This window comes from Sinocyclocheilus rhinocerous, unplaced genomic scaffold, assembly GCF_001515625.1.
Source record: "Sinocyclocheilus rhinocerous isolate Xijiao unplaced genomic scaffold, SAMN03320098_v1.1 scaffold14, whole genome shotgun sequence".
Taxonomy (NCBI): Eukaryota; Metazoa; Chordata; class Actinopteri; order Cypriniformes; family Cyprinidae; genus Sinocyclocheilus; species Sinocyclocheilus rhinocerous.
In genome coordinates, this window is record NW_015629561.1 from 2,105,259 (window position 1) to 2,130,221 (window position 24,963).

Consider the following 24,963-nt stretch of genomic DNA (forward strand, 5'->3'; position numbering starts at 1 on the left):
TCATGATTCTTTGCCCAGCCTTCTTGGTCGAGTTAAAGGAGGTCATGATTATGTAATGTAGCTGAGTTGGAATCTGTACTGTTTCCACACACTTGAGTGAGCTTTAAGCAAATGTCACTGGACATAGAACTACCACTACAAAATACTGAATGGTAAACTGAATAAAACACAATATAGCCTAATAATTATGCTACACATTTAAATAATGGTTTTATCTTGTCAGCAACAAAATAGTTTATGCCAGCTGCTGAGTTTGAGAGTAACATCTGCATTATTCCCACTTAAATTTGAATAAGTAAACAGAAATGTTCAGTCAATATTTGATACCCAAGCCAACATATTTTGGACTGACAAAGGTCTATTTTATAGTGTAAATAAATTGCAAGTAGATATCGTCAAATAGAGAAAAAATTATGGCCACGGTTCATTTTATCAAACCCAATCCCTGTCTGTCTCCATGGAGCTCCCGAGCACACTCGGCTCTTTCCTTAGGAGCGGTTTTTGCCTAAGACACTCGGCTCTTTCCCTATTATAGAGCGGTTAATGATGAGGGTACTCGGCTTTTCCGATGTAGAGGCGTTGATTGAAGCCGAAGTCTCTCGGCTATTTTCGTGTCGAGAAACGATTAATGCCGAAGTTACTCGGCTCTTTCCGTACTGAGCCGCGATTGCAGCCGATTCCCCGCTCCGCGCTCGCGACTCTGGCACATCACTCATTTAGTGTTGTTTTGGTCTTGACCTATCCTACTTACAAGCTCTTTTCTCTCAAACAAGAAAATGGAAACCGCTAATCAGGTAGAAAATAGCGTTTGTGCATTTGGCAATATCAAATTGTGAGAAATGTCTAAAATGTAGGCTACGACATGTGCCTAATCAAACTACATTAAATGACGCTATTGATTATGTTCATTTGTTATTGCAGATTGTGTCACTTGGGACATTCCAAATGCTTAAATTACCTTTGGGATTTATCCGCGTTCTGGAATGGGTAAGTGTGCGTAAAGCACGCGTTTTTCCTGTCAGCTTTTTCTAACTCTCGTTCCTTTACTTTTCTCAATTGGCTCAATAAACTTGGCCGAGGCATGGGGGAGTTTTACTATCTTTTATTACCATCATGTGCTGTAGTCAGTTTTGAATAAGTAGCCTATATGTGGCACAGCCATATTTATAATAGGACCCTTAATACATTTGCGTATTTCTATTAGCCTATAAGTAGAATCGGTATTGGGCATATTGAATGGATGCCTTGCTTATCTAAGTTTTGATAACCATGTCATGTATTTTCAAACATGCAAATTACTCCTCATAAGTGTAAGTGACATTCTATTGATGTCATGATCAATCCCATATACATGAACGGAGGTGCTCGGGTTTATATAATGCACCAGCACTCAATTCATTTTATGGGATTTGCTAAAACTCACAATTTACTGCTGTAAAGAAGCAATTGGTAAATGTAAATAGATTAAATATTAAGATGACCTCCAAACTTGATGTCTGAATTGAATGTAAACTGTAAATATATAATTAGTGATAGATAAGATTTAGCATTTTAGTCGAATCATTGCAGATGAGCTTTTTTTGCTTTCTGCACATGAGGTCTGTCCATGTATAAGAGAGCTGATGTGTTTTTTTGTTTTGTTTTTTAACATAAGCAGATGTGTAGATACATATGCTTTATTTGTTCCTTGTGTTTAATCCGATATTGGTGCAGTATGAATGAAGTGTACAGGGACGAGTTCATAACGTGTCACTTGTTTTATACTTTATAGCCATAAACATGGGTTAAATCGTTTTGTACATCCTGCTTGGTGTATTAGCATCAATTAATCCTGTTCAGTTAAAAAAAAACTTTATTGGTGACTAAATGTCAGTATAGGATGTTAAAAATTTTTTTTTATTATTATTTTAAATGTAACCCTGTAACCATGTTACTAGAAATGACTATCCTTCTACTAATTATAGCCTCTATAGTGTGAAAACTAGGTTCAGGGAAGTGTGTGTTCGACTTGCCATGGTGTCACACTCTGGTGCTCTGACATAATCTGCTTGATGAGACTCTGTATCTGAACGTTTCTGATCTCTGAGGACATGTCCAGCTTCTGTGTATGTGTGTCCATCTGTAAGGCTTTCTGCATTGTTAGTGCTGGTATGTGGATTTAGTGCCCTATCAGACACTTTGCACAACACAGCAGGATTCCCAGGAAGCAAAATGTTCAGGAAATAGTCTTTTAAAATGGGATGCTATCATTAGCACATGGCAAGACATTTGTGCTGAGTGCTTGTAGCTACAGTATAAAAGTTAATTTACTGTGCTAAGAAAAAAAAAGACTTAAAGGGATAGTTCACCCAAAAATGAAAATTCGATGTTTATCTGCTTACCCCCGGGGCATCCAAGATGCAGGTGACTTTGTTTCTTCAGTAGAACACAAAAGAAGATTTTTAACTCCAGCCGTTGCAGTCTATCAGTCGTATAATGCATGGCAATGGTAACAAAATCTATGAGAGTAAATAAACATGCACAGACAAATCCAAATTAAACCCTGCGGCTCGTGACGACACATTGATGTCCTAAGACACGAAACGATCGGTTTGTGCGAGAAACCGAACAGTATTTATATCATTTTTTATCTCTAATACACCACTATGTCCAACTGCTTTGAGCGCGCGCACAGCATCCGGTGCGTGAGGTGTGTATACGCGCTCTGGCGTAGTTTACGTTAAAGGGTGTGTTGATATCCAGCCGAAGAGCAATCAACCATAACTTCAGGCGAGCAGGCTCAGAAGTTGGGAATACGTGGAAAGTCACCACTCCCGAATGAGTTCGCGCGAGAGAACGTAATCTTTTAGTTTTAAGTCGGTTTGAACAATCCGGATAAGCGCAAGTAAGTACCATTTTGATTAGCCGTCGTACCTACAATGACTGCACTGTGTAAACAATGAGTGACGTATACGCGCGAGAGAACACTTCCGGCGCTTGCGTAAACTACGCCAGAGCGCGTACACACCTGCATCTTGGAAGCCCCGGGGGTAAGCAGATAAACATCAAATTTTAATTTTTGGGTGAACTATCCCTTTAAAAAAACCTACTTGAAATGGCAAATTTATTGTGTTCTGACTTAGTACAGCCTGACTCACTAATAAAATTGCTTTCTCTTTCCCAGATGATAGAACAGAATAGAATAGAATAGAATAGAATTTTGGCCGAATGACTGATATCTTTTCATTTTACAGATATTTTATTTATTACATCAAAAACAGTATTTCTAAGCCTTTCCAGTGCTGTTCCTTGTTCTCAGCAAAGCAACTGCACAAAATCACAAGGTCAATTGCTAGACCCCTTTTCTGCCATCAAATGTATGGAGAGGTGAAAATTAAAACATTTACAACGGCAACCATAAATGGCTCTGAGCTATGCAAATGTGTGGCATGCATAAGTGGCAACGGCATTTTGGATAATTATTGCAATTGAATGCTGGGGGATTGGAGGATGCGATGCATCTTCTCCTGAGGAAATTAATCTCCCTGCACTCCATTTGAAGTGTCTTCTGGAAAAAAAAAGAGAGAAGCTTATCACCGGGGAAACATGCAGTCTTAATCACTTTTGGTCACACAGTGGCTTTTCTCTCTGTGTTTCTGTCTGTGTATCTCTCTCTCCCTTTCTGCAGGTCTTTGGTTTTGTCTCTGCCTCTGTAGTTTTTTTTTATTCCTGCACAGCTGTCCTCTTGATATTTGCCCTCTCTCATTCTCTTAAAAGCCATTATTTGTGATAATTAACCAATTATTGAGCTATTGAAATGAGATGACTCAGTGAGACCAGTGACACATATTAAAATATGCAAAATTATGTATTTTTGGATGAATATTTATTATATTATATTATAGTATATATTATATTATATTATATTTCTGAATTATTCTATTCTATTCTATTATATTATATTATAAAGACAAATACAATACAAATACTCCAAATATTCAATAATACACATTATAATTTGTTTACATAGGTAAGAAACCCTGAGAAAGATACATTAGTAAGCTTATGAAGACTTTATAAAGTCAGTTTATTTGAAAAGTGCTTTGACCGATAGGCAGAATTTCAACAGAGATGACAGACGACTGAGAGACTGAGCAGACCACTGTGATTCACTGAGGTAAAGCTGACTGACAGGAGGTAGGATGTTTTACAGATTCATAGAAGAAAGGTTGGTTGATTACATGGAGATGTCTGTCAGTTCACTGGAAAGGTTGACTGACTGTGGGCAGATGTGCTTTGGCTGCCTGTGTGCAGATGTGCAGAAATTCATCTGTGAAAGGTTGGCTGTCTCTCCGTTTTTCGATCTTGAGTCTGCAATCGTATGAGGTGCCTGTTTCATGACCCACCTTTTTGTCACATGGATAAGACACAACAGCGGAAAGACTGAAGAGCTAAACCAAATTGTGACATAATGTCCAATAAAATATAACAAATAGTAGTATTACAGCTGGAAAACTATAAAATCTTCTGGTAAAATCATAGAATAACCAGTTCTTTTACATGATTTGTGATCGGTTTATGACAAAAGCCAGAGCTACCAGTGTCAACACATAAGCTCCAACCTAGATGAATATAAACAAACTCAAACACACACACACACACATACACACACATTCAAATATACAGTCGGATCGCATCCTAGTCGGGTGGCCGAGTCTGACTAACCGCTGTGACAGTCACCTCAGGGCAGGGGGAGGGGCTTTGGCATATCATGTGACCAAGTAGCCATGGAAACTCCATAGGGAGACAGCAACCGAGGAAAAGAAGGGGGGACAGTGTTTTAAAAATAAAATGAGATGTTATGCCTAATTATGATCAGTGAAGCATACAAAGAGCACCCAGATACACACTGGCTGCTACAGGCCTGAGCGCATTGTAAAGACGGATAATGAGCTCTGGGACCATCCAATGAGTGTTCTACTCATTTCAACACAGATTATTTCATAAAACACTACTTGCAGTTTGCAAGAACATCTGGGAGCTGGAAATTTTCTTCCAGTGATGTACACACTCATAAAATAAAGGATCCAAAAGGGGGGTTTCATAGAGATGTACTAGAATAACCATTTTTGGTTCCTCAAAGAACCTTTTCTTTATAGGTTGAAGAATATTTCAATAATCTGAAGAATCTTTCCCACTATAAAGATCCTTTTGTGCAATGGTACATGAATGTTAGAAGTTCTTCATCAAACCATCAATGCCAATAAGGAAAAGACACTTGTGTTGAAAATGGTCGGAAAGACATTTGTGTTCCTTTTATAGACTTATTTAGATCCCTTACATATAGTATGCATTCATCAGGTTATCTGGTTAACGCTAAATCACTGTTGTTAAACCAGTCTGACATCTTGAAAGAAGTGACTGTTACTTCTGTGAGGGAGCATGGGATATTTTTATTCCCACCACATACTGGGAATCACTGGAATGAAGCGTGGCATGAATGCAGCGGTTGGGGGATGGAAAGGTTGGCAGCATTTTTATGCGTGTGTCTATATATATGTCTGTGTGTGTGTGTGTGCATTCAGCAGCATTTAGTCACCTACCAGAAACATTCAGGAAGTGCTCTGCTGTCTGAGAGAGATGCTGAAGTGTTCAATACAGGATGAAGTGGAGAGGTACACAGATGCATAGCTCTTGAGCGTGTGTTGTGTGTGTGTGTGTGATCACCCGTGGGTAAGGGATGAGTGGATGCTATAATCTGATTGATTTATCTGACTGATTTATGACAAAATCATTTTAAATGTAGTGTAAATAGGATGACATTGCCCTTTAGAGTTAATCTGTTCTGCAGTACTCTATCAGCTGCTGTAGTAACTTTTCCAGTTTTTCCTTTCTCCTTTCCTATAAGATCCATGGTGCAGTGATGGTATCAGATGGTGATAGTTATGGTAATAGTAACTTTGGAATAGTTACCCAGACAGCACACGTACATCTGCACTGTTTTTATGAGTGAGTCAGCAGTAAAGACTTTTATATTGAAAGAAACTGAAACAAGGTTGTAAACAAAGAAGTTATTTTTACTTTCAGCAACAGCTTGTAAGACGCAGCCAACAAATGCAGTGAGCAGCACTGTCATCGGAAATCACCCTTAACAGATGAAAGGACAAGTACGACAAAGATATCGCTTTCCTCAGCGGAAATTCAAACTAATGTTTTATTGTGAATATGAGATTGAGCTGAAGAATGAATGCTGTATCAGATGTAGGTAATCACACTCGCTCAGTCCATCTCTCTCTCATAATATTTGACTCTACATAATACAGTGAGCTATTAATACAGTAATACAATAAGCTTTCAAAGAAGCAACTCAACGTTCCTTCTTTACTAGTTCTAAAGTGACGTTTTCTAATTAACGGAGGTTTGGGCTCAGCTGTTACTGTCAAACTGAGATTTGAATCCATGGCGGAAGGAAGTAGTTCCACACAAAAGAGGGTTTTTAAAGACACTCCGTTGTTGTCTCTTTTTTATTTACACACTTGTGCCGTCAAACTGTTGTATAAATGCAATATCACACTCGTAGCTGTGCGATATGGCTGTATATCAGCACGCTGTGATTACCTACAGCCGAATCACAGCCTTGCTGACATACAGCCATATCGCACTGCTACTCATGTGATATTGCTCATATATTCTAAGTTGTTCATTAATTTAAACACCAGTAGGGCTGTAAAATCAATCATAAGATCAGTCAAAATACTTCTAAAATATCTTGGGCCCTCTGTTTTTCTTTTCCCTTCATCACGTCCCACCCGTCTCTCTCGCTCTCTGTCACTCATTCAGAATAGCTGTGTGTCTGTGAAGGCAGTGGGTCTGTGTTGGTGTAATCTTCTCCCCCTCTCCTCCTCTCTGTGCTCTTCATCCTTCCCCTGCAGAGCACAGCTGGGAAAGCTTGATAAACAAGCCATGGCATCGTAACACTCACCCGCTCGTAGTCACACCAGTGTGCGCATGTGAGAAAGAGTGAGACCGATAGAAACTGAGAGTGGAGGGATAGAGAGGAGAATGCAGCTGTAACGGATGAGAGGAGAGGGGGTGGGTCTCCAGAGCTTGACGTGAGTGTGTTTGGGGTATGTGTGCATGTGTGCTTGTTTGTTTGGGCAAGCGTGTGCTCATTCATGTGAGAGTTGTGAGAGTGTGCATCTAGTGCAGTGGTGTGAGCCTCACTGGCTCACACTATTATGCCACACATGTTCACACACATGTTGGACACTTTGACTTCTGTTGTTTCATACTGACACTAGTGGCATAATGTTGTGTACCACAAAAATAATAATAATAAAAATAAAATGTGGGTTACAGTGGAAGTGAATGGGGGTCAATCTGTAAACCAATGCTATTTTAGGATTATTTATAGGATATAATGGTAAAATAAAATATATATAATGTAATAAAATATTTTGAATTAGCTTATATTTTTATTTTTAGTTTAATATGACTTTCTTTCTTCTGCATGACACAAACAAAGTTTCTTTTTTTTGAGGTCCATACTAAGTCAATGGTCACCAAAACTGTTTGGTTACCAACATTCTTAAAAATATCTTCTTTTTGTGTTCCGCAGAAGTAAAAAAGTCATACAGGTATGGAATGACATGAGGGTGAGAAAATGATGGCAGAGTTTTCATTTTTGGGTGAACCGTCCCTTTAAGTTTTTGTAATTTAAGTTTTTTTTTTTAGCTTTTATTTATATTTATTTAGATTTTAGTCATTTCAAAATTATCCCACAAATGCTGTTGATTAAGCTTAACCCTTATTAAGACCCTATTAATTCACACATTTGGTACCCCACAATTTAGGCAAAACCTGACCCACATACGCACACACACACACACACACACACACACCAAAAGTGAGCCACATTAGGATAACTTCCTCTGCTTTAATTACTGCAGATGAGATAAGTGAGTAAGTGGCAGTAGCTTAAGCAGGAACAGATTACAGCATCATCATTGTGACTCACCTGCCCCTTCTGGGTCTTGACTGGGTCCCACAAATCCAAATTATCTGTAGTACAATCGCTGTAGTACAGTTATGTGAACAGTCCACACTTATTGACTTGGTATTTTGAGTATAATTTACCAAAATTATTTGGCAAGTTATTTCTAAGCAACAGTAAGAATGAACTGTAGTGAAAATCCCCTACAAATGTATCACTGTGACTGTGTAATTGCTCATTCAAAGCGTTTTATTTGAGGCTCATCTTTGTGCTGCCACCAGATGGCGCTAATTGCTTCATTTTCATTTCAAGTTATCACATCCAATTACGTAATCATCCTCTTACATATACAGTCCAGTCTAAATGGCAGAAAGACAAAAAGGTCGAATACTAGTTACGAAATAGCTTGTTTTCCTAGAAATTTTAATGTTATGTTAATTATTACAGCGTTCAAGTTTAAATCGTCTTATGATAGTGCTGTTAGGCTACATTAAATAAATATTACTTTGTTGCTTAGAATAGAAATGGTTTAAATGTTATTGTCTCTTAAAATGTTACAGCGTGAGTTCAAAGCCATCCAAATGCACTGATACTGTTTATTATTTATTTTATTATCATTTTTTATGTTCTCAGTGCATGTTTATGATGGAAGTTCTATTTACAGGCTAGTATTTCCTAACTAAAACAGACGAGGGCAGCAGAGGGGCTCATTTGAAGCGGCCTAAAAGAAATGACAATGTCAGAATAGCAAAAAAAAAAAAGTAAGTTCTCAAATCATTTCTGTTGTGGTATCTGTATTCGACATTCATTAATGTCTAATGTGTGTGAATGTGTCTAGCTTGTTTATTTTATGTTTATTTTATTCAGATTTTTTATTTGTTTTAATTTAGTTAAATGTGTTGGTTTATTTAAAAAAAAGATTAATATAAAATCAATAAAAAATATTTTTTATTAATTTAAGTTTATTTAGTTTTAGTTATTTACCACTTCAAGTTAAACTAAATGAAACTGAGAAATGCCTTGATAATTAGCTGAAATAAAATAAAACGTTGTTTATCTTTTATTTTATTTCACTTAATGTTTATTTTGAATAACAAACATATTTTATTTATTTATTTAGTTTACTTTAATAACACTGCTCCAAACCTGTATGATTCTTTTTCTTTCAGGCTTCAACATGAATCAGAATGTCTCGTTTCTGTACAACAAAATAGTGACTGGGGTGCTCAGGTTTCAAAAACAGCAAAAAAAGTACCATAAAAGTAATCCATATGACACACCGTATGACCCATTCAACCTGTTTTACACTGCTTAGACACAGAGCTGTAGCCCCTTTCTAGTGGCCTCCATTACAGTGAGCTCAATGTCGAAGCCACATTCAAAACAAATTAGTTCTCCGATGACCATCAGTGCGCTGTCGATACAGGGCCACTTCTTCTGCCGTGCTCTACCGATTCACATAAATGAGATATTGGATTCTCTGAGTCTCTCAGGCTAAGACCACTGGGTTTAAATAAATACTTCCCTCTGTAACTCAATACTAACCACAGGAGAAATTAATTTCAAGCAAGGTTTCAAAGGGCTTTTCCTACACTCAGCTGTGAAATATGAAGGCTGTGTGATTCCAAAGCTCCAGCAATAAAACACCAGCCAAGCTCTACTGTGATTTCAGGCAACAATATTGCATTCATATTTTTTTAAAGATTTTCTTCAGTTAGAGGCACTTTTGACTAATTGAAATCATGAAAAAGGAGACATTCAAATTATTTTTTAAATAAAACATGTATTACATGTGCTGGAATAAAGATATGATAAACATGGTTTTATTGGGATGTTTGCTATTGTGTTATATAATGGAAATGATGTGTCATAATAATGATATTTTGTAGTATTAAGAATTTTATTTAAAAAAAGTGATTCTTTCTTCTTCTTTTAATTCAGTTAAATTCATTTAAATGTAATTTACTAGTTGTGTTAGCAAGTCCAACAATTTTTAGTCCATAAACTGGAAAAAATGTAATTACCAATAATGATAATAAAAGTTCATAGGGGACAAAAATGCAAAGTAGAATTTTCCTGATTTAGTAAAAAATTGTAAAAGATTTTAAGACAAAATTTATTATGGAGAAGTAAAAAGCCTGGGTTGGGGGCTAAATCTAATTTTTGGAAAAAAATTATATTTAATATTTTCTTTTTAATGTTTAAAACTATTATAATCTACCATGTAAAACAACATTCATTCATTCATTTTTAAAGTCATCCAAAGAGACGGAAATCTTTCTAAATGAAGAATCATCCAATTATCCATAGAATCATCCATATCCATAAATACATACATGAAAAAAATAAACAAAGTGTGAAAAAGAGGAAGGAATGAAGAATGACAGAGTTTGATGGAGTCATTCAGTGCAGTGTGTTAATGTCATAGATCACTCTAGTGGCCTCTCATTCTAATCAAACGCTACTGTAATATAGCTCTGTCATGTAACATTTGTATCACTCCACAAACCATCAGACAGTTTTTTGTCCATAATGATTTACTGTACACTACATAACAGCAGGTAGTTTTATATCCATTCCGGCATGTAGCATCTCTCCCACTGGGAGGATTTTCTGTATCCCTGCAATACATTTCAATGACATGGATCATTGTCAGCGAAGTTAGTGCAGCGCTCAGCCTGTCCTGTTGCTTTCTGGGAGTATGTGTGAGTCTGGATATCTGTGCCTGTGTGCGAGAGTCAAGTAAGTATCTGAAGTTGTTTGACAGCCCTGGTTCTGGTGCAGCTCAAGTTTCAGTGAGGCTGAATGATCGACACATCAATAAGGGATTGTGGGAGCTCTTCGCAGTGAAACTGTGGCGTAGGTGGCTTTGAAGATGCACATGTATCTTTATGAGTTCTTCATTGAAATGCATTTGTTACCATTGATCTGAGATGAGTTATCCTGATATACTGTAAGTCACAAACAGTACAGAAAAATGTGGACACCCTAAATCTAATGTTTGTTTGTTCTGTTCATTATATATACCCCCGGTTTCACAGACCAGGCTTAAGCTCCCAGACTAAAACGCATGTCTGGGCTGTTTTAACTGAAAGAAACTTGCACTGACTGATCTTAAAATCTGTCAGTGCCATTGATTTGTCTCAAGATGCACATCAGTAGTGTTTTTATCAAAGGCACATTTATAAAAGCTACTTAAATGTCCTAATTGAACTATGGCCTAATCCTGGTTTAACCTAAACCCTGTCTGTGAAACCAGGCCTTAAAGCATGTCCTAAATAATATTGCAGGTTTTAGGTTCACTTAATGCGTTTCATAAAGGGTGTTTACATAGGACTGTGTTTGTGGCACATTGCTTTAAAGAGGATGAATTTTAAAGATGCAACTTTTCAGATTGAGTTTTAGTGTGCAAACTGTCAGCTAACGCACCACTAAAATAATCAGAAATAGAAAAAGCGGTAGGGAATAATCTAGATTAACTAGTCGACTTCTCTAGATGACTAGATGATTGTAGGATTTCTTTTGTGTTTCTTTTTATATACATATATTTTATTTTAAAACATGTTTTACTTTTTTATTTTTTTTTAAATTGTACATTATTTTATTTTACAGCAATTCTAGGACTAGGAAAAAATTAAAGCATTTTACATAATGATTGCAATAGAAATGACCTGAAAAGAATGTCACAGAACATTAGGTTTCATTGTTTTTTGGATAGACACCAGAACTTATTATTAGGTTTTACCCACAACCTATCAAATTTTTATGTAGTAGAGAATCTGAGTTTCTCTAGGGATTTGAAGACCTATATAGTAAGTCACAGGCACATAATATTTGGTACCTACAACTTTTACCTTACAAGAAGGTCTTCTATTTCTGTGGAAGCTCTTCATCTTAAAATTGAAGTGAGGCATTCCCCAAACCCCAGGTCACTCACAGCCTCCACTGAAGCATGACACAGTTTCTGTTTGACACAGTTTGACGTCGTCACATTACTCTGTGCGGGTTAGAAACTATGAAGACTGAAGATATTCTGGTAGGGAAAGACAAATAGGGGACATCTCTCCTCATTACCAGCTCAACAGGTGCTATGCACATATGGGTCGCTGAGAGAGAAGCATCTTTTCTACTGGCTGTCGAGCTCCCACGCACTGCTCACCTGTTTCCCATGGGTTTCTCACACCTGTCCATTAGATTCAGCTAAAGTGGAATGTGATTCTACTGCTGTCAGACACACTTTCATTTGATTGCATCAGCACAGGTTTGGACTCCTTGTGGTGAGCGGATAAATCCGTCACAATAGGATCTCATCTGACTGGATGCTAAGTGGAGACTGAAGGCCACACTGGGGAGTCCTTAGACTTAAAACTTGTTGAACTCTTTAAGGGAAAATAAAGGGAATACAATTTTCCTTTAACTTTTATGAAAACATACAGCAGCTTTCAGAACTTAAGTGATCTTCCTGCCCAGTGAAAACAGCATTTATTGAACATAAATGTATAAGTGTATAAGTTCATTTATTTTTATTTTTTACACACACATTAATAAATACATTATTTTAATTAATACGTTTTTAATCTAATGAACCTATAACTAAAGCAATAAAATAAAATATAAAAAATACTAAAATAACCTAACACAAAATAAACTAAAACTAAAAGCTAAAAAGAACTATAGAGGCTAATAAAAAAATAATAAAAATAACAGAAACACACAGCAATTTTAATAAAACTTTAACTATTTAAAATGAAAACAGACAATATAAAAACAGAATCTAATTCAAACTGAAATACTAACAAAAACAGTATGTTAGTGATACTAAAATAACACTGCCTTAAAGCTTGCGAAATACCTCATCTTATGGAAAGTTCATAATAATGTGTGAAATTCAGCACCAGTTCTGTTATTTTGAGATGTTCTAATGCACATCATGAGATTCTAATTATTTTTCCATTACCTAGACATAAGCTTCATTGTTAAGGGGTGTAGCTTTTCCAAGTTACTTTGGCATGATGGGTGAGCAGGCATTTTGTGGTTAGCCTTGAGAAGGCAGCTTTTTTTATATTTTTTTGTTGTTGTTGTTGCTATAATGACAGGCCAGTGCTGGTAATTAATCATGTTGTTTATTAGCAGAGCTGGCATTTTCCATACATCTGAAATAAGCATCTACATGACATTGACAAACTATTATCTGCATGTCATCTAACAGCTTCATAACATGCAAAGCACATTTTTACAGTTTACCCTTAAAGATAAAAGTGCATGTGCACAACTTTTTGGAGGGACACACTTAACCCTCCCTCACTAATTTAAAACAGAAATATTCTTATATAATTGTTGATATTATCAAACTGTGATTGAAAAACTCCTGCATAACAGGATGGATATAACAAATTAACTGGAAAAAAAAAACATTTGGGAAAGTGCAAGATTAACTGAACATTTAAACAAAATAATTTTCACTATATTACCATGATTTTCTTTTAAGACATTTCTGGGAAATAAACCTATGTAAAATCTACGTAGCAAATCTATGTAGCCGAGACTGTGTTGGTGATTGTTATACATGATAAAAATCGATATATGGACTGTAAAATGATTTACTTTCTTAAACAATTATTTATTTGTTAAACATTGGTATCTTTTATCATTGATATTCCCACCATTGCAGTGATTTTGCTATGGTTAAGGGGGTTTTAGACACTATGGTTTAATATTAATTGTTTTAATCCATTAACATGCTAATTGTTTGATATAAAACAGTGTATGCACATATCAAGCCTTCCTTTTGTTATTTGCATGTCAAAATCACTGTGGTCACAGTGATCTCTCTCATTTAAATGCAAAAGTATGACACATGACTTCATTGTGAAGTGATTTGAAGTTGGGGAGACCCTCTGTGTTCAGGCATGTGTGTTTGTGACTGTAGAGCAGCCCCCCATCCTCCGAGCAAAAGAGGGAGTGCAGGGTTATACTTAGAGAGCCACACAGAAGCACCAGCCCTCTCCTGAGCTCACATTCCCCCCTTCACCATCTACACAATAAGACAAGCAGACAGAGCAGAGAGAAACGAGGACAAGATACATCTAATATGTTCTGAAGCTGGATATCTCTTTTGCTTTTAAATGTGTATGGTCATATTTGCTCCGGTAAGTCCTTGCTTCAGAATCTCTGTATGTCTGGTAGCAGTCATCAGGTGGTACATAGTTATTTATTCATAGAGTTAAACTGACTTAATATTAATAATATTCTATGGTAGTTTTTGTTGTAAGATGTGGGATTTTTATGAGTTTTGTGGTGCAGTTTCTTCAACAGTAAGGCTCCAGATCTCCCAACATCCCATTCATCAGAGACCTTTTAGGTGCTAACATTGCTCTCATCATTCGACTGAATCATTCGTAATTCCGAATGAGTGAAATGTCTATTTCTGTAAGCTTATGAATGAGTGATTAATTATTTACGATCAATGAAATGTGGTGCAAAAAGGCGATTTGGTTTCCAGTTTTTTTCACACAGTAGATGTTTAGAGGTCGTTGGACTCACACTGTATCTATGCCATTGTGAGCTTTTTTAGGCTTACTAGAAACTGAAAAAAAACATGAATTTCTATAGTTGAATAGATTGTAGTGATCAGGTTGAGGAGATTTACTGGATATCTATCTTTATGTTACATGGTACCCCAAATATACTTTTAAAGTAATAGGCTAGACTGTAAAACTATGAAAAAAATAGACTGATAGAGGACTTAATGTGAAAAAGGTGGGCAGGCTTAGTAGTCCAAAATGTATATATATAATGTACTCCATTCCAGAAGAGCTTCTGAAGTCTGAGAAATTGGCCCTTACATTTAGTTTTTTCAACATTTTCTGAGCTGATTTTGTCTTAATCTGTGAAATGTATTTAAGTATGGTATATATTTTATACACTACCATTCAAATGGTACTAAGAAAAGGCTGCATGTATTTGATATAAAAATACAGTAAAAACAGTGATATTGTGAAAAAAAGATTACAATTTGAAATATCTCTTTACTATTTTAAAGTGTAATTTATGTAATGGCAAAACTGAGATTTTTTTTGTGTGTGAACTTCAGCATCATTACTCCAGTCTTTAGTGTCATATGATCCTTCAGAAATCATTTTAATATGCTGATTTGATGCCCAAGAAACATTCCTTATTATAACAATGTTGAAAGCAATTCTGTGCTTATTATTATTTTTGTGGAAACTGATACACTTTTCCAGAATTCAAGGACAGCATTTATTTGAAACAGAAAACTTTTGTGACATTATAAATGACTGTTTGTTTGAGTGCCCTGACATAGAAACAACCAGTGGAGTTTGCAGGACCGCCTGTTTGGCTGACCAGTGACAGATGTGCAGAGTATTTGAGATGGTCCTCACTGCAGAACACAAGATCCAGGGGGTGTGGTTGGATCCAGATCCAACCCCTCCCACCTTACATATACTTAAACCTACCCGTCTCCCTGATCCCTAAACCCACCCATCTACCCATCTCCACCCCTAAACCTACCAATCTCCACCCCCTAGATGTGGATCCAACCCCGTCCCCTGGATCTTTGTTCTGCAGTGAGGGGCTACTGGAGTATTTGAGGAAACCTGTCTGAAAACAGATGTTAGTAGTGGAGATAAATTACACATTTCACTTTTAAGGAAAAAAGTTTGTATTCCGGTTCTTCTTTTTTATTATTATTGCATTGACTGACACTGTCATTGCATCATTGATGTCTTTTTGCCACAGAATTCTTTGAACACTATTACAAAAAATAAAAAATAAAACTGAATTTTGAGTGCTATCTCGATGTGCACTTTCGTTCCTTCACATTATGCTCTCTGTCTTGAATTTTGAATATAGTCTCATCATTTATTTTTTTCTGGCTTTCAGTCTTGCATATCTGCAGAATGACTTGAAGGGGCCTATATGGGTTCACTGAGATGTATTACCTCCTACAGAAAGCCCATTCTCATATCAGTATCACAGAAATGTTTAGCTCTCAGACATCTTGAGCATGTGCTTAATAAGACTTCACAATAGATCCGTGGCCTAAATAAAAAGGGATAATGGACATATAAAGAGAAAAATAGTGAGAAGGAATGGGACAGAGGCAGGGTTTATAGAGGTATCAGGAGAGGTTGTGTAAAATAGATAAATGTTAAAAACAAGATAGAGGAGACACAGAGAGACAGAGAACACCTCTTGGTGGTTGTGATCACTATTATGAAAGCTGTTCAGGCATCATAGTTTCACTCAAGTGTTCGCAAACATCCTTTGCATCCTTTGCTTGACACCTCCGAATGAGAATTCATCACTTGTTTACTGTGGCTCGGACTTAATTGAAATTGTTCAGTTTCACATTACTGCAGCTAATCCAGTTTCTAAATAAAACAGTCGTCGTTGGCAATTCAAATGGTCCCTTTAAGCACTTTTTCTCATTTTACAGTCAACATGGAACTTTTGTAATCTAATGAATATTTAAATGGACATTCAAAAGGAAAAAATATGACAGAACTTGATTTTATTTATCAGGAATTGATAAGGAGTAGTGGTTTCATGAGGGGAGCGCTTGGTGACGTCAATTTAGGTCGATGCAGTTATTACAAAAACATTTTTTCTTGTTATGAGACATATTAAAGTAATATTCAATTCAATTCAAGTTTATTTGTACAGCGCTTTTCACGATACAAATCATTGCAAAGCAACTTTACAGCAAATTAAGTTTCTACAATATTTAGTGGTAGCTTATCAGTGGTGACTGTCAGTTAATGTACATATGGCAGAAATGTAAGGAAAAATCAATTAAAGACGTAATCAAACAGACGATGAACACTATTAACAGCAATTATTATATGATGCAATCAAACTTATAGCAAAATGTGGTAGTTCTGTATGTTGTTTCAGGGTTGGCGGTCCTCTGAGGGGTTGGCATCATCAGCTCAGGTGTTCTGGATCCAGACTGAAGCTTGTGTAAATCCTAGTTACCACGGGATGTCAATCCCGTGGCAAAAACAGAGAATCAAATAGAGACATAATTAGCGTAGCTGCTGTTCCAACCAAGCAAAATTGATTTGTTTAACACAAACTAAAGAATAATAATGTGCATTTGATCAGATATAACTGCAGTACAAGATTATGAGATGCATTATTTGAATGCTTGGCCAGACACAACCTTTTCTAAAATTTTAGACATAAAAGTAATATCAAAAAAATTATATCACACGAGAAAGAGTTCGTCATCTCAAAATTTGTTTCAAGCCTCTGTTAAGTTAAAACTATAGCAACAATGGTAGGCTATGAGAGAATATTGATGAATATGTTAGATTCCTGATGTGAGATTCCTTAACTGTTCAGTAAACAAGTTAATAATTAATAATAATTTACATTTTACACACAGTATTTTCACATTAGAACGGACGCGGCCATTTGTAAATTTGTCTGGCTTCCGGTGTCATTGCTTCCAGTTATTTTAAGCTGTACAAAACTGCTCGTTGTGCTGCTTGAAACTGCAAAATGGAATTTTTTCACCATATTATTTTCATTTATTGTCTTAATTATAAACAAACTGGTTTTACTGTTTACTGCACTTTGATATTCTTCTCGTTGTTTCTCTACAGCGGCTAATGATGAACAGGAAGTCTCGCACATTCACAGAAAACGACTTACTTCCGTGTTGAAAATAAGGTGGATTGATAGTTTCGAAAGTGGTTCCAAACAAAGTCAGTGCACATGAAGGTTACAACACACAGAAGTGGTGTTTCTTTAAAATGAATCAGAACAAATCGCTTTAGTGCGTGACTCCATGATTCACTCAAATACAGAATGAATCATTGGTTTTGAAAGAATCGGTTGAATGAATTGAATTAACCGACGAACGACTCACTTGTAAAGATAGTCACTTGGCGACACCTACTGGCGTAATAATGTAACCCGCAGAAACCAACATTTTTCACAAATTAATATAAATTTTCATAAATTGATGAGAAACAAAAATGTCACAATTCTTACAAATAATAACAGTTGTGCATGTTATATCCCCTCAGCTTTTTGCCATCTTTGCATTTGCAACATGTGGAGGCTACTCTGGGCAACTGCGGGTTAGTGTGGACTGCATCAACAAGTCCGACAGCAACCTCAGTATTGCCATCAACTTTGCTTACCCATTCAGGTAAGGCTAATTTAAAGCACCCCTGCATATTCTCTGCAGAGCAATAGAGAGAGAAAATGACCTGGCTTTAATTCAATACTCTAATACGCAGGAGCATTTGATTATGTGGTAATGGTTTTATCTTTATATTCTCTATGTGTGCTGTCAGTTACAAGATTGTCTCTTGGTGAGCAAGAGACAATCTTGTTTTAAACAAGACAGCATTAGAGCTTTTTTTTTTTAATTAGTTGATTGTGCTAATTGGGCAGATGTTCGGGTTCAGCATAATACTAAGATATTGTTTCATTCACCATAGCTTCATACACGTCAAAGTTGATGATATACACCTCTGTTGCTATGTCTGACATTCTGTCCTGATCTATATTTATTGGTACATTATTTATATATACATACATACAGGGCCGTTTCTAGCCAATTTGACGCCCTAGGCGAAATCCCTATTGCCCTATTATATCCCTAATATAATCCCTATTATATATATATATATATATAATTCTTTTCAGACACCAGTTGCTTGTCACATTCAAATTGGTTGTCATAGTAACGACACTAATTTGTGGAGACTCAGTGCATTGAGTTCCATAAATCTGAATGCATTATTTGTAAATTGACTGTTAAGATAAACATTTTGCACAATTTAGTATCTGTAATATCATTGTGTTGCCACTAGATGCCTGTATAGCCCTATGTAACAATCCCTAGTGGCTAAGACATTGCACATAATTTACACATAAATCACACATAAATTAATTTTATTACATTTTGATTTGGATACTATATACTATACTACTACATATTGTTTAGATATTATCAAGGCTACTTTTTTGTCTTTATCTGTTTATTGTTCAATTTTTTTGTTGTCGTTTCTTGAAACATTGATTTAAAGTGTCAGTTATTGCATTATTATTTCAGTCAAACCTATTAAAACCCCTTTGTTACCCCAAACTACATATAAAAGCTTTATCAGTGGCATAAAAGTAACCAATGCAGCTACTTAATCATTTGCTACTCGTAAACGCGTTAACGTCCCCTTTAAATAACGTGACGCTCTGCCCTCTATGACGCTGCTCCCATTAAGCGCTGTTGGAAGTGAATGAATTGATTCAGCATTTCGACACCTCCGTAAGGATGCATTTAACTCGACAAAGCGGTCTAATAAAGGATGTATTGATCTCGTGAATTAGCGAATTTTACTATACAAATATTTTTTAATTGGATGTTAAAGTTTATATGGGAATATTACATGACAATCTGATCCTTTAACAATGCATTGGCGCAAAAAACGCACACCTTTTGGACAAATCTGCCACAAATATTTGGACAAATGAGCCACAAAAGTGCCACAAATACTGCCTAAACAAAATACTGATTTTGTGCACTTTATTTACTGTACCAATATTTTAAATTGGCCTTTGAACTTAGCTTTATTGCATGGCAAAAAAAAAGTGTTACCTTGCCAAAGCACTGACAGAGCCCACTGATCTAATGGCGTTGTTGAGCGCTCCAAATGCAAACTTTGCATGCAACAATCAGGCAGCAATTGACAGCACTCTGATCTAGTGGCATACAGGCATCGTCAGATTGACAGTACTCTAGCCCAATAATGTTGGGGGATCCAGTGGGGGCGGCAGTCATATTTCAGGGTGACCGTGCCACTCTTTATCACAACCCTGCTAAAAGTGCCAGTACGTGCGCTCATTGGCGCCCCTTCAGCTGGTGGCGCCCTAGGCGACCGCCTAGCTCGCCTATGCCTAGAAACGGCCCTGCATACATACATACATACATACATACATACATGTAATGTAAATGGGTCTAAAATGGGTGATAACGAATGTATTGTTTAAATAATACTTTCATTCTAATTTATTTCAATTTTTAATTATTTAAAATTATTCTGTAGGGTTTTTTAAACAAATAATTAAAATTACATTTAAAACAAAGTTTTATTTTATTTTTATATTGTGATGTTTTGTATGCAGTATACATAGAGTTATTAAATAAAAAAGGAGAAAATACTGAATCAGTTCATGTAGTGAATCAGTGAGCCTAAGTGGTTCATTCAGTGTTTTCACGACCTAAGCCATATCTTCTTCCATTTCAAGTATCTCACAATATTCTTTTACAGTTCTGTTTTAAATATACATTTTATTCAGCAATTTCAGAGATGAGAAATTCTGTTGGAGAGACAGAAACACACTCACTCATCTGTGCTCAATAAATGAATTGGCTGACACATACACTAGAATCACACATCAGGTCTGTCTCCATTGTTATCCATTGTGGTAATAGAATTACATACAGTCATATGCTGTCAATTTAAAGTACAGAAGACAATAGAGTTCTGCAATGAGTCACCACTATAATTCTGCATAGATTGGAAATGTTTTTGACAGACTGGAATTCTTTTTTAGTCTCAAATACTATGTGTCCAAGTTGCTGCTGTTGTTGTTGTTGTTTTGCCCTAAAAGGTCAAGAACACACACACACACAAGATGCCCACAACAATGATGCTTTGAAGTAGCCCTCAGGTCTCACTGTATTCACTAGAGCTGAGCTTCAACTTCATAGTTATCAAAGAAGGACAAGGCAGAAATAGACAGGAACTAAAGTAACCTTATGATAGAAACGAAATATCTTACTATCCAGTGTTCTTCTCCTTTAACGTTATGCTAGACTGATGCTGACACTATAGAATAGCTTACCTATCTGTAAATTGTATAAAAAAGTATGACGTTTTTGTGCCTTACATGAAACAGGTTGAACCGGGTGGAATTTGACGTGCCGATGTGTGAGGGAAGGAGGCAAGAGCGGCTTTACCTGATTGGAGACTTTTCCTCCTCTGCCGAGTTCTTCGTCACCATTGCTGTGTTTTCCTTTCTGTACTCCCTGCTGGCCACTGTGGTCTACATCTTTTTCCAGAACAAGTACAGCGAAAACAACCGTGGACCTCTCATTGTGAGCCCTGGTGTTATTTTAGACAAGCTAAATGCTTGAATCTTTGTGGACTGTCAAAGCCTCGCAATTAGAGAAGATGAGCGATTTATACTGTAAAACACCCACATTAAATGTAGTCCTACTTAGCATACAGTAATTCATCCTTGCATGCAAATCATTGTAGTTGAGTGTAGAGCTGAAGTGTGTAATTCTTTTAATGTTAAAAAAAGTTCTTCTTCATATTAGCAACCGAATTTGACCAGAAATACACGTGACACATGTACATCTTGATGCTCTGCAGGACTTCATAGTGACGGTGGTGTTCTCATTTATGTGGCTGGTGAGCTCATCTGCCTGGGCAAAAGGTCTTTCAGATGTAAAGGCGGCAACTGATCCAGATGAGGTGGTTCTGCTCATGTCTGCATGTAAGGTGCAGACCAACAAGTGCAGCTCAGTTTATGGACCCAGATGGTCTGGCCTGAACACATCTGTGGTAAGGCATGAGATACTCAGATTACACCAACCGAGCCACATACATTAGTTGTATTTCAGTGTCTAATCTTTAGTTTGCAACCCTTAATAATGATACGAAAAAAATCACATGCTGCATGTGATTTGACTAATTAAAAAAATATATATTTGGATTGATTTAATTTAAATGTGTTTAAGACTTGTATGTATTTTATTAGTTATTTTAAAATTAATACACTACCATTCAAATTTTGGGGCCAGTAAAACAATTTTGTAAAAAATGCTTTTGTATCAAGGATGCATTAAATTGATCAAAAGTGACAGTAAAGACCTTTACATTGTTACAAACAATTATATATAATATATATATATATATAAAAATTTCTTGAGAACCAAATCAGTGCAATGGAATGATTTCTATATTAAAATATATTAAAAACTTTAAATATTAAATGTAAATTGTAATTATAATATGCAATATTTAAATTTTAATCTTTAACACATTTAATAATTTAATACATTTTAATCATATTTAAATATTTAATATTTTGTACAACTGCTGAAGTTCTTCGATTTTATTCAAAAGGCTTTGGAATAAAACTATGTTCATCTTGTATTCATCAAGGCATTTTTTGCACAGGTATTCGGTTATTTGAACTTCGTGCTTTGGGCTGGAAACATCTGGTTTGTGTTTAAAGAGACTGGATGGCACAAGGGAGGTGCAGCAAGGTACCCTGCCTCATCCTCAGAAAAACAAGCCACGGCCTTCAACCAGCAGGTCTACAATCAGGGAAGCTTTGATCAATCAGGAGGTGCTTTTACTGGAACAGGGGATTTCGCCCAATCAGAGTACAGCCAGGTGGGAAATTATGGTGGGCCCATCTCCTACACCAATCAGTAACAACCTCTGCCTCTTTGTAATCCCCTAAAACAGGGGACCCATTTCTAAGGGCAAAGTTCAACACTGAGCACATGAGAAGAAGGAAAAGATTAGTTTAACAGATAGATTAAAATGCATCCTTTATTTCTGATCATATAAATAAATAAAGGCTTGTTTGTCCAGAATATTAATATGTTTTTTTAAAATGAATGACAGGGATCCTCAGATGTATGGTTTTTGACTTCACCTGTTTACTGAACAAAGGTCATTACATCCAAATGTGAAACTCAATGCAATAGTTCTAGCAGAGAACACTGCAAATCCATTGGTTTTAATGGAGATGGTGCTCCTGAAGGACAAGAAAAATGAAGAGTTTACAAAGGTGACATTACATCACTATGACCAAACGTTTTTAGAGACAGTCCATTTGTAATTTAAATAGTATTTCTGCTGAACCGACTCGTTCCACAACTTTAAAATGATTTTTATTTGTCAAATTCGAATTTGACGAATAATTTACTTCCAGAATGTGACATATTTGACATAATGGAGTCATAACGAATATGAAGTTGCTAAAACAATAGCTATTCAGTCACTGGCTAACACCATCCACTATTGATCAACACAGGAAAGTCATTTCAGAGGCAGAACAAATTATATCATTTTCATCAAAGGTTACAAAGACAAACCTTTTCAAACTGTTCTTTTAAATAACATTTACAGATTAATCATTCATAATAAGAGCATGAATGTGCATTAAGAAAGTAAATGCAGTCTGTTTTGATTTCATGTTGACTTTTAAAGGAATAGTTCAAGCAAAAACTCATCCTCGGGCCATCCAAGATGTTGATGAGTTTGTTTTTTTATCGGAACAGATTTGGAGAAATGTAGCATTATTTAGAAGTGAATGGGTGCCGTCACAATGAGAGTTCTAACAGCTGATAAAAACATCACATTAATCAACAAGTAATCCACACGACTTCAGTCCATAAATTAATGTCTTATGAAACGAAAAGCTGTGTGTTTGTAATAAACATATCCATCTTTTAGATGAATGTAACTTTAAACTGTTGCTTTGAGTCCTCTCTCCACCATACTGCTTTCTCCAGTGGAAAAGGTCATCTTGTCTAAATCAGGAAAGAAATATGCACAGATCAACCACCGTTTACAAGTGAAAATGATTCGAAACAAATATGTCGGTGGATTTTGATGTGAGAGGACAACAGGGGATGGACTTTTTCAAGTGTTATTATGGATTATGGACTGGTATTTTGGCCAGAAGCAATGCTTTAAAGTTAAAACAGCTCAATGATGGATTTATAACTTAAAACACATAGCTTTTCACTTTCCAAGATATTAATTAATGGACTTGAGTTGTGTGTATTACTTGTGGATTATTGTAATGTTTTTATCAGCTGTTTGACGGCTGACGGCACCCATTCATATACATTGGTGATTATGTGATGTAATGCTAAATTTCTTAAAATCTTTTCCGATCAAGAAACAGACTCATCTACATCTTGGATTGCCTGAGGGTGAGTAAGTTTTTTGGGTGACCTGTTCCTTTAAGTGTACCTGTCCTAATGGTAGGTGATGCAGGTGTTTGTAATTTACAGTATATAACAAGAGATTTCTGTTTTCATTTGTCAGTATAGATGTTAAATTACTGTTTGTCGGGTTTCCCCAGAATAATGTCATGCTAGTGCTCGTTGGCTTGGTGTTTGCACTACTGTGTTTCCACATTTATATGGCTCTTTAATGTTTGCACTGAATTGATGAACTGCATGAAGTTGTGCCATATTACCCTGGTTTAAGTTTGTGTATAAATTCTCTCCTCACTAACAGGGTCATATCATCTGTTCTGTGTCCTTTATTATGATCACAACGTGATTGAAATACAATCAATGCTTAATTATCATGCTTTCTTATGTGTTTTCTTCTTCCTCAACTGTTCCTTTTAAATGCATGAGGCTTTATTAACCACAAAGGCTATAGAGCAAGACAAAAAACAAACAAACAAATTTCAATACGTTAATGTTCTTGTTCTGATTGCTGTTGCATTTCAATGTGAATGGGTTTCTGTCTTGATATACAGTACTTGCATTTTCGATCAGTGGGTGTGAATGCTTTGATGCATTTTGTGCAAGGCAATAAAGATATTGTACATTCCTCTAGACTGAACGCACTGCAGTGTTTTCTGTTCTAGGAACCATTATCGTATTGATGAATCCTCAGTCCACAACAATGAATCAGCTGTTTCAATAATATTGAGTTATACAAAGGCTTTTTTTTTTTTTTACAAATTTGATGACTATCTGACTTCCATTAAATTAATAGACATCGTCAGTAATCAGATCTTAATTTATCAGGAGCAGGCAATTGCTCAGACAGTGCAGTATACAAGTCTCTCTGATATCTTATTTCTCATGGACCTTGCTTATATAAGATTTGTGATGACAGTTCTTATTTTTTTTTTTTCTAGCCAGGTTTATGTCTATACAGAAATTGACATTCGAAACTAAA

At 36.0% G+C, this 24,963-nt stretch overlaps 1 protein-coding gene across 2 annotated transcripts; it reads left to right on the top strand.

The window, feature by feature from the left end:
- Window positions 1–718: 718 nt before the first annotated feature.
- LOC107739311 (synaptoporin-like) lies at window positions 719–23,156 on the top strand. Of its 2 annotated transcripts, XM_016551399.1 has the most exons (6): window positions 719–794; window positions 922–987; window positions 18,031–18,155; window positions 20,912–21,110; window positions 21,391–21,582; window positions 22,201–23,156. In XM_016551399.1, the coding sequence occupies exons 1-6, from the start codon at window positions 777–779 to the stop codon at window positions 22,459–22,461; spliced, it is 861 nt and encodes a 286-aa protein (XP_016406885.1). In that variant the 5' UTR covers window positions 719–776; the 3' UTR covers window positions 22,462–23,156. The 2 variants fall into 2 exon arrangements, with proteins under 2 accessions (XP_016406885.1, XP_016406886.1); XM_016551400.1 differs by lacking the exons at window positions 719–794; window positions 922–987 and adding an exon at window positions 14,059–14,121.
- The last annotated feature ends 1,807 nt before the right edge of the window (window positions 23,157–24,963 follow it).

Bases quoted from the DNA above. Each gene is read 5' to 3' on its own strand.
- LOC107739311 (XM_016551399.1), top strand. The intron at 21,111-21,390 runs GTGAGCCCTGGT...GATGCTCTGCAG, and splicing joins ACAACCGTGGACCTCTCATT to GACTTCATAGTGACGGTGGT. The intron at 21,583-22,200 runs GTAAGGCATGAG...TTTTTTGCACAG, and splicing joins CTGGCCTGAACACATCTGTG to GTATTCGGTTATTTGAACTT.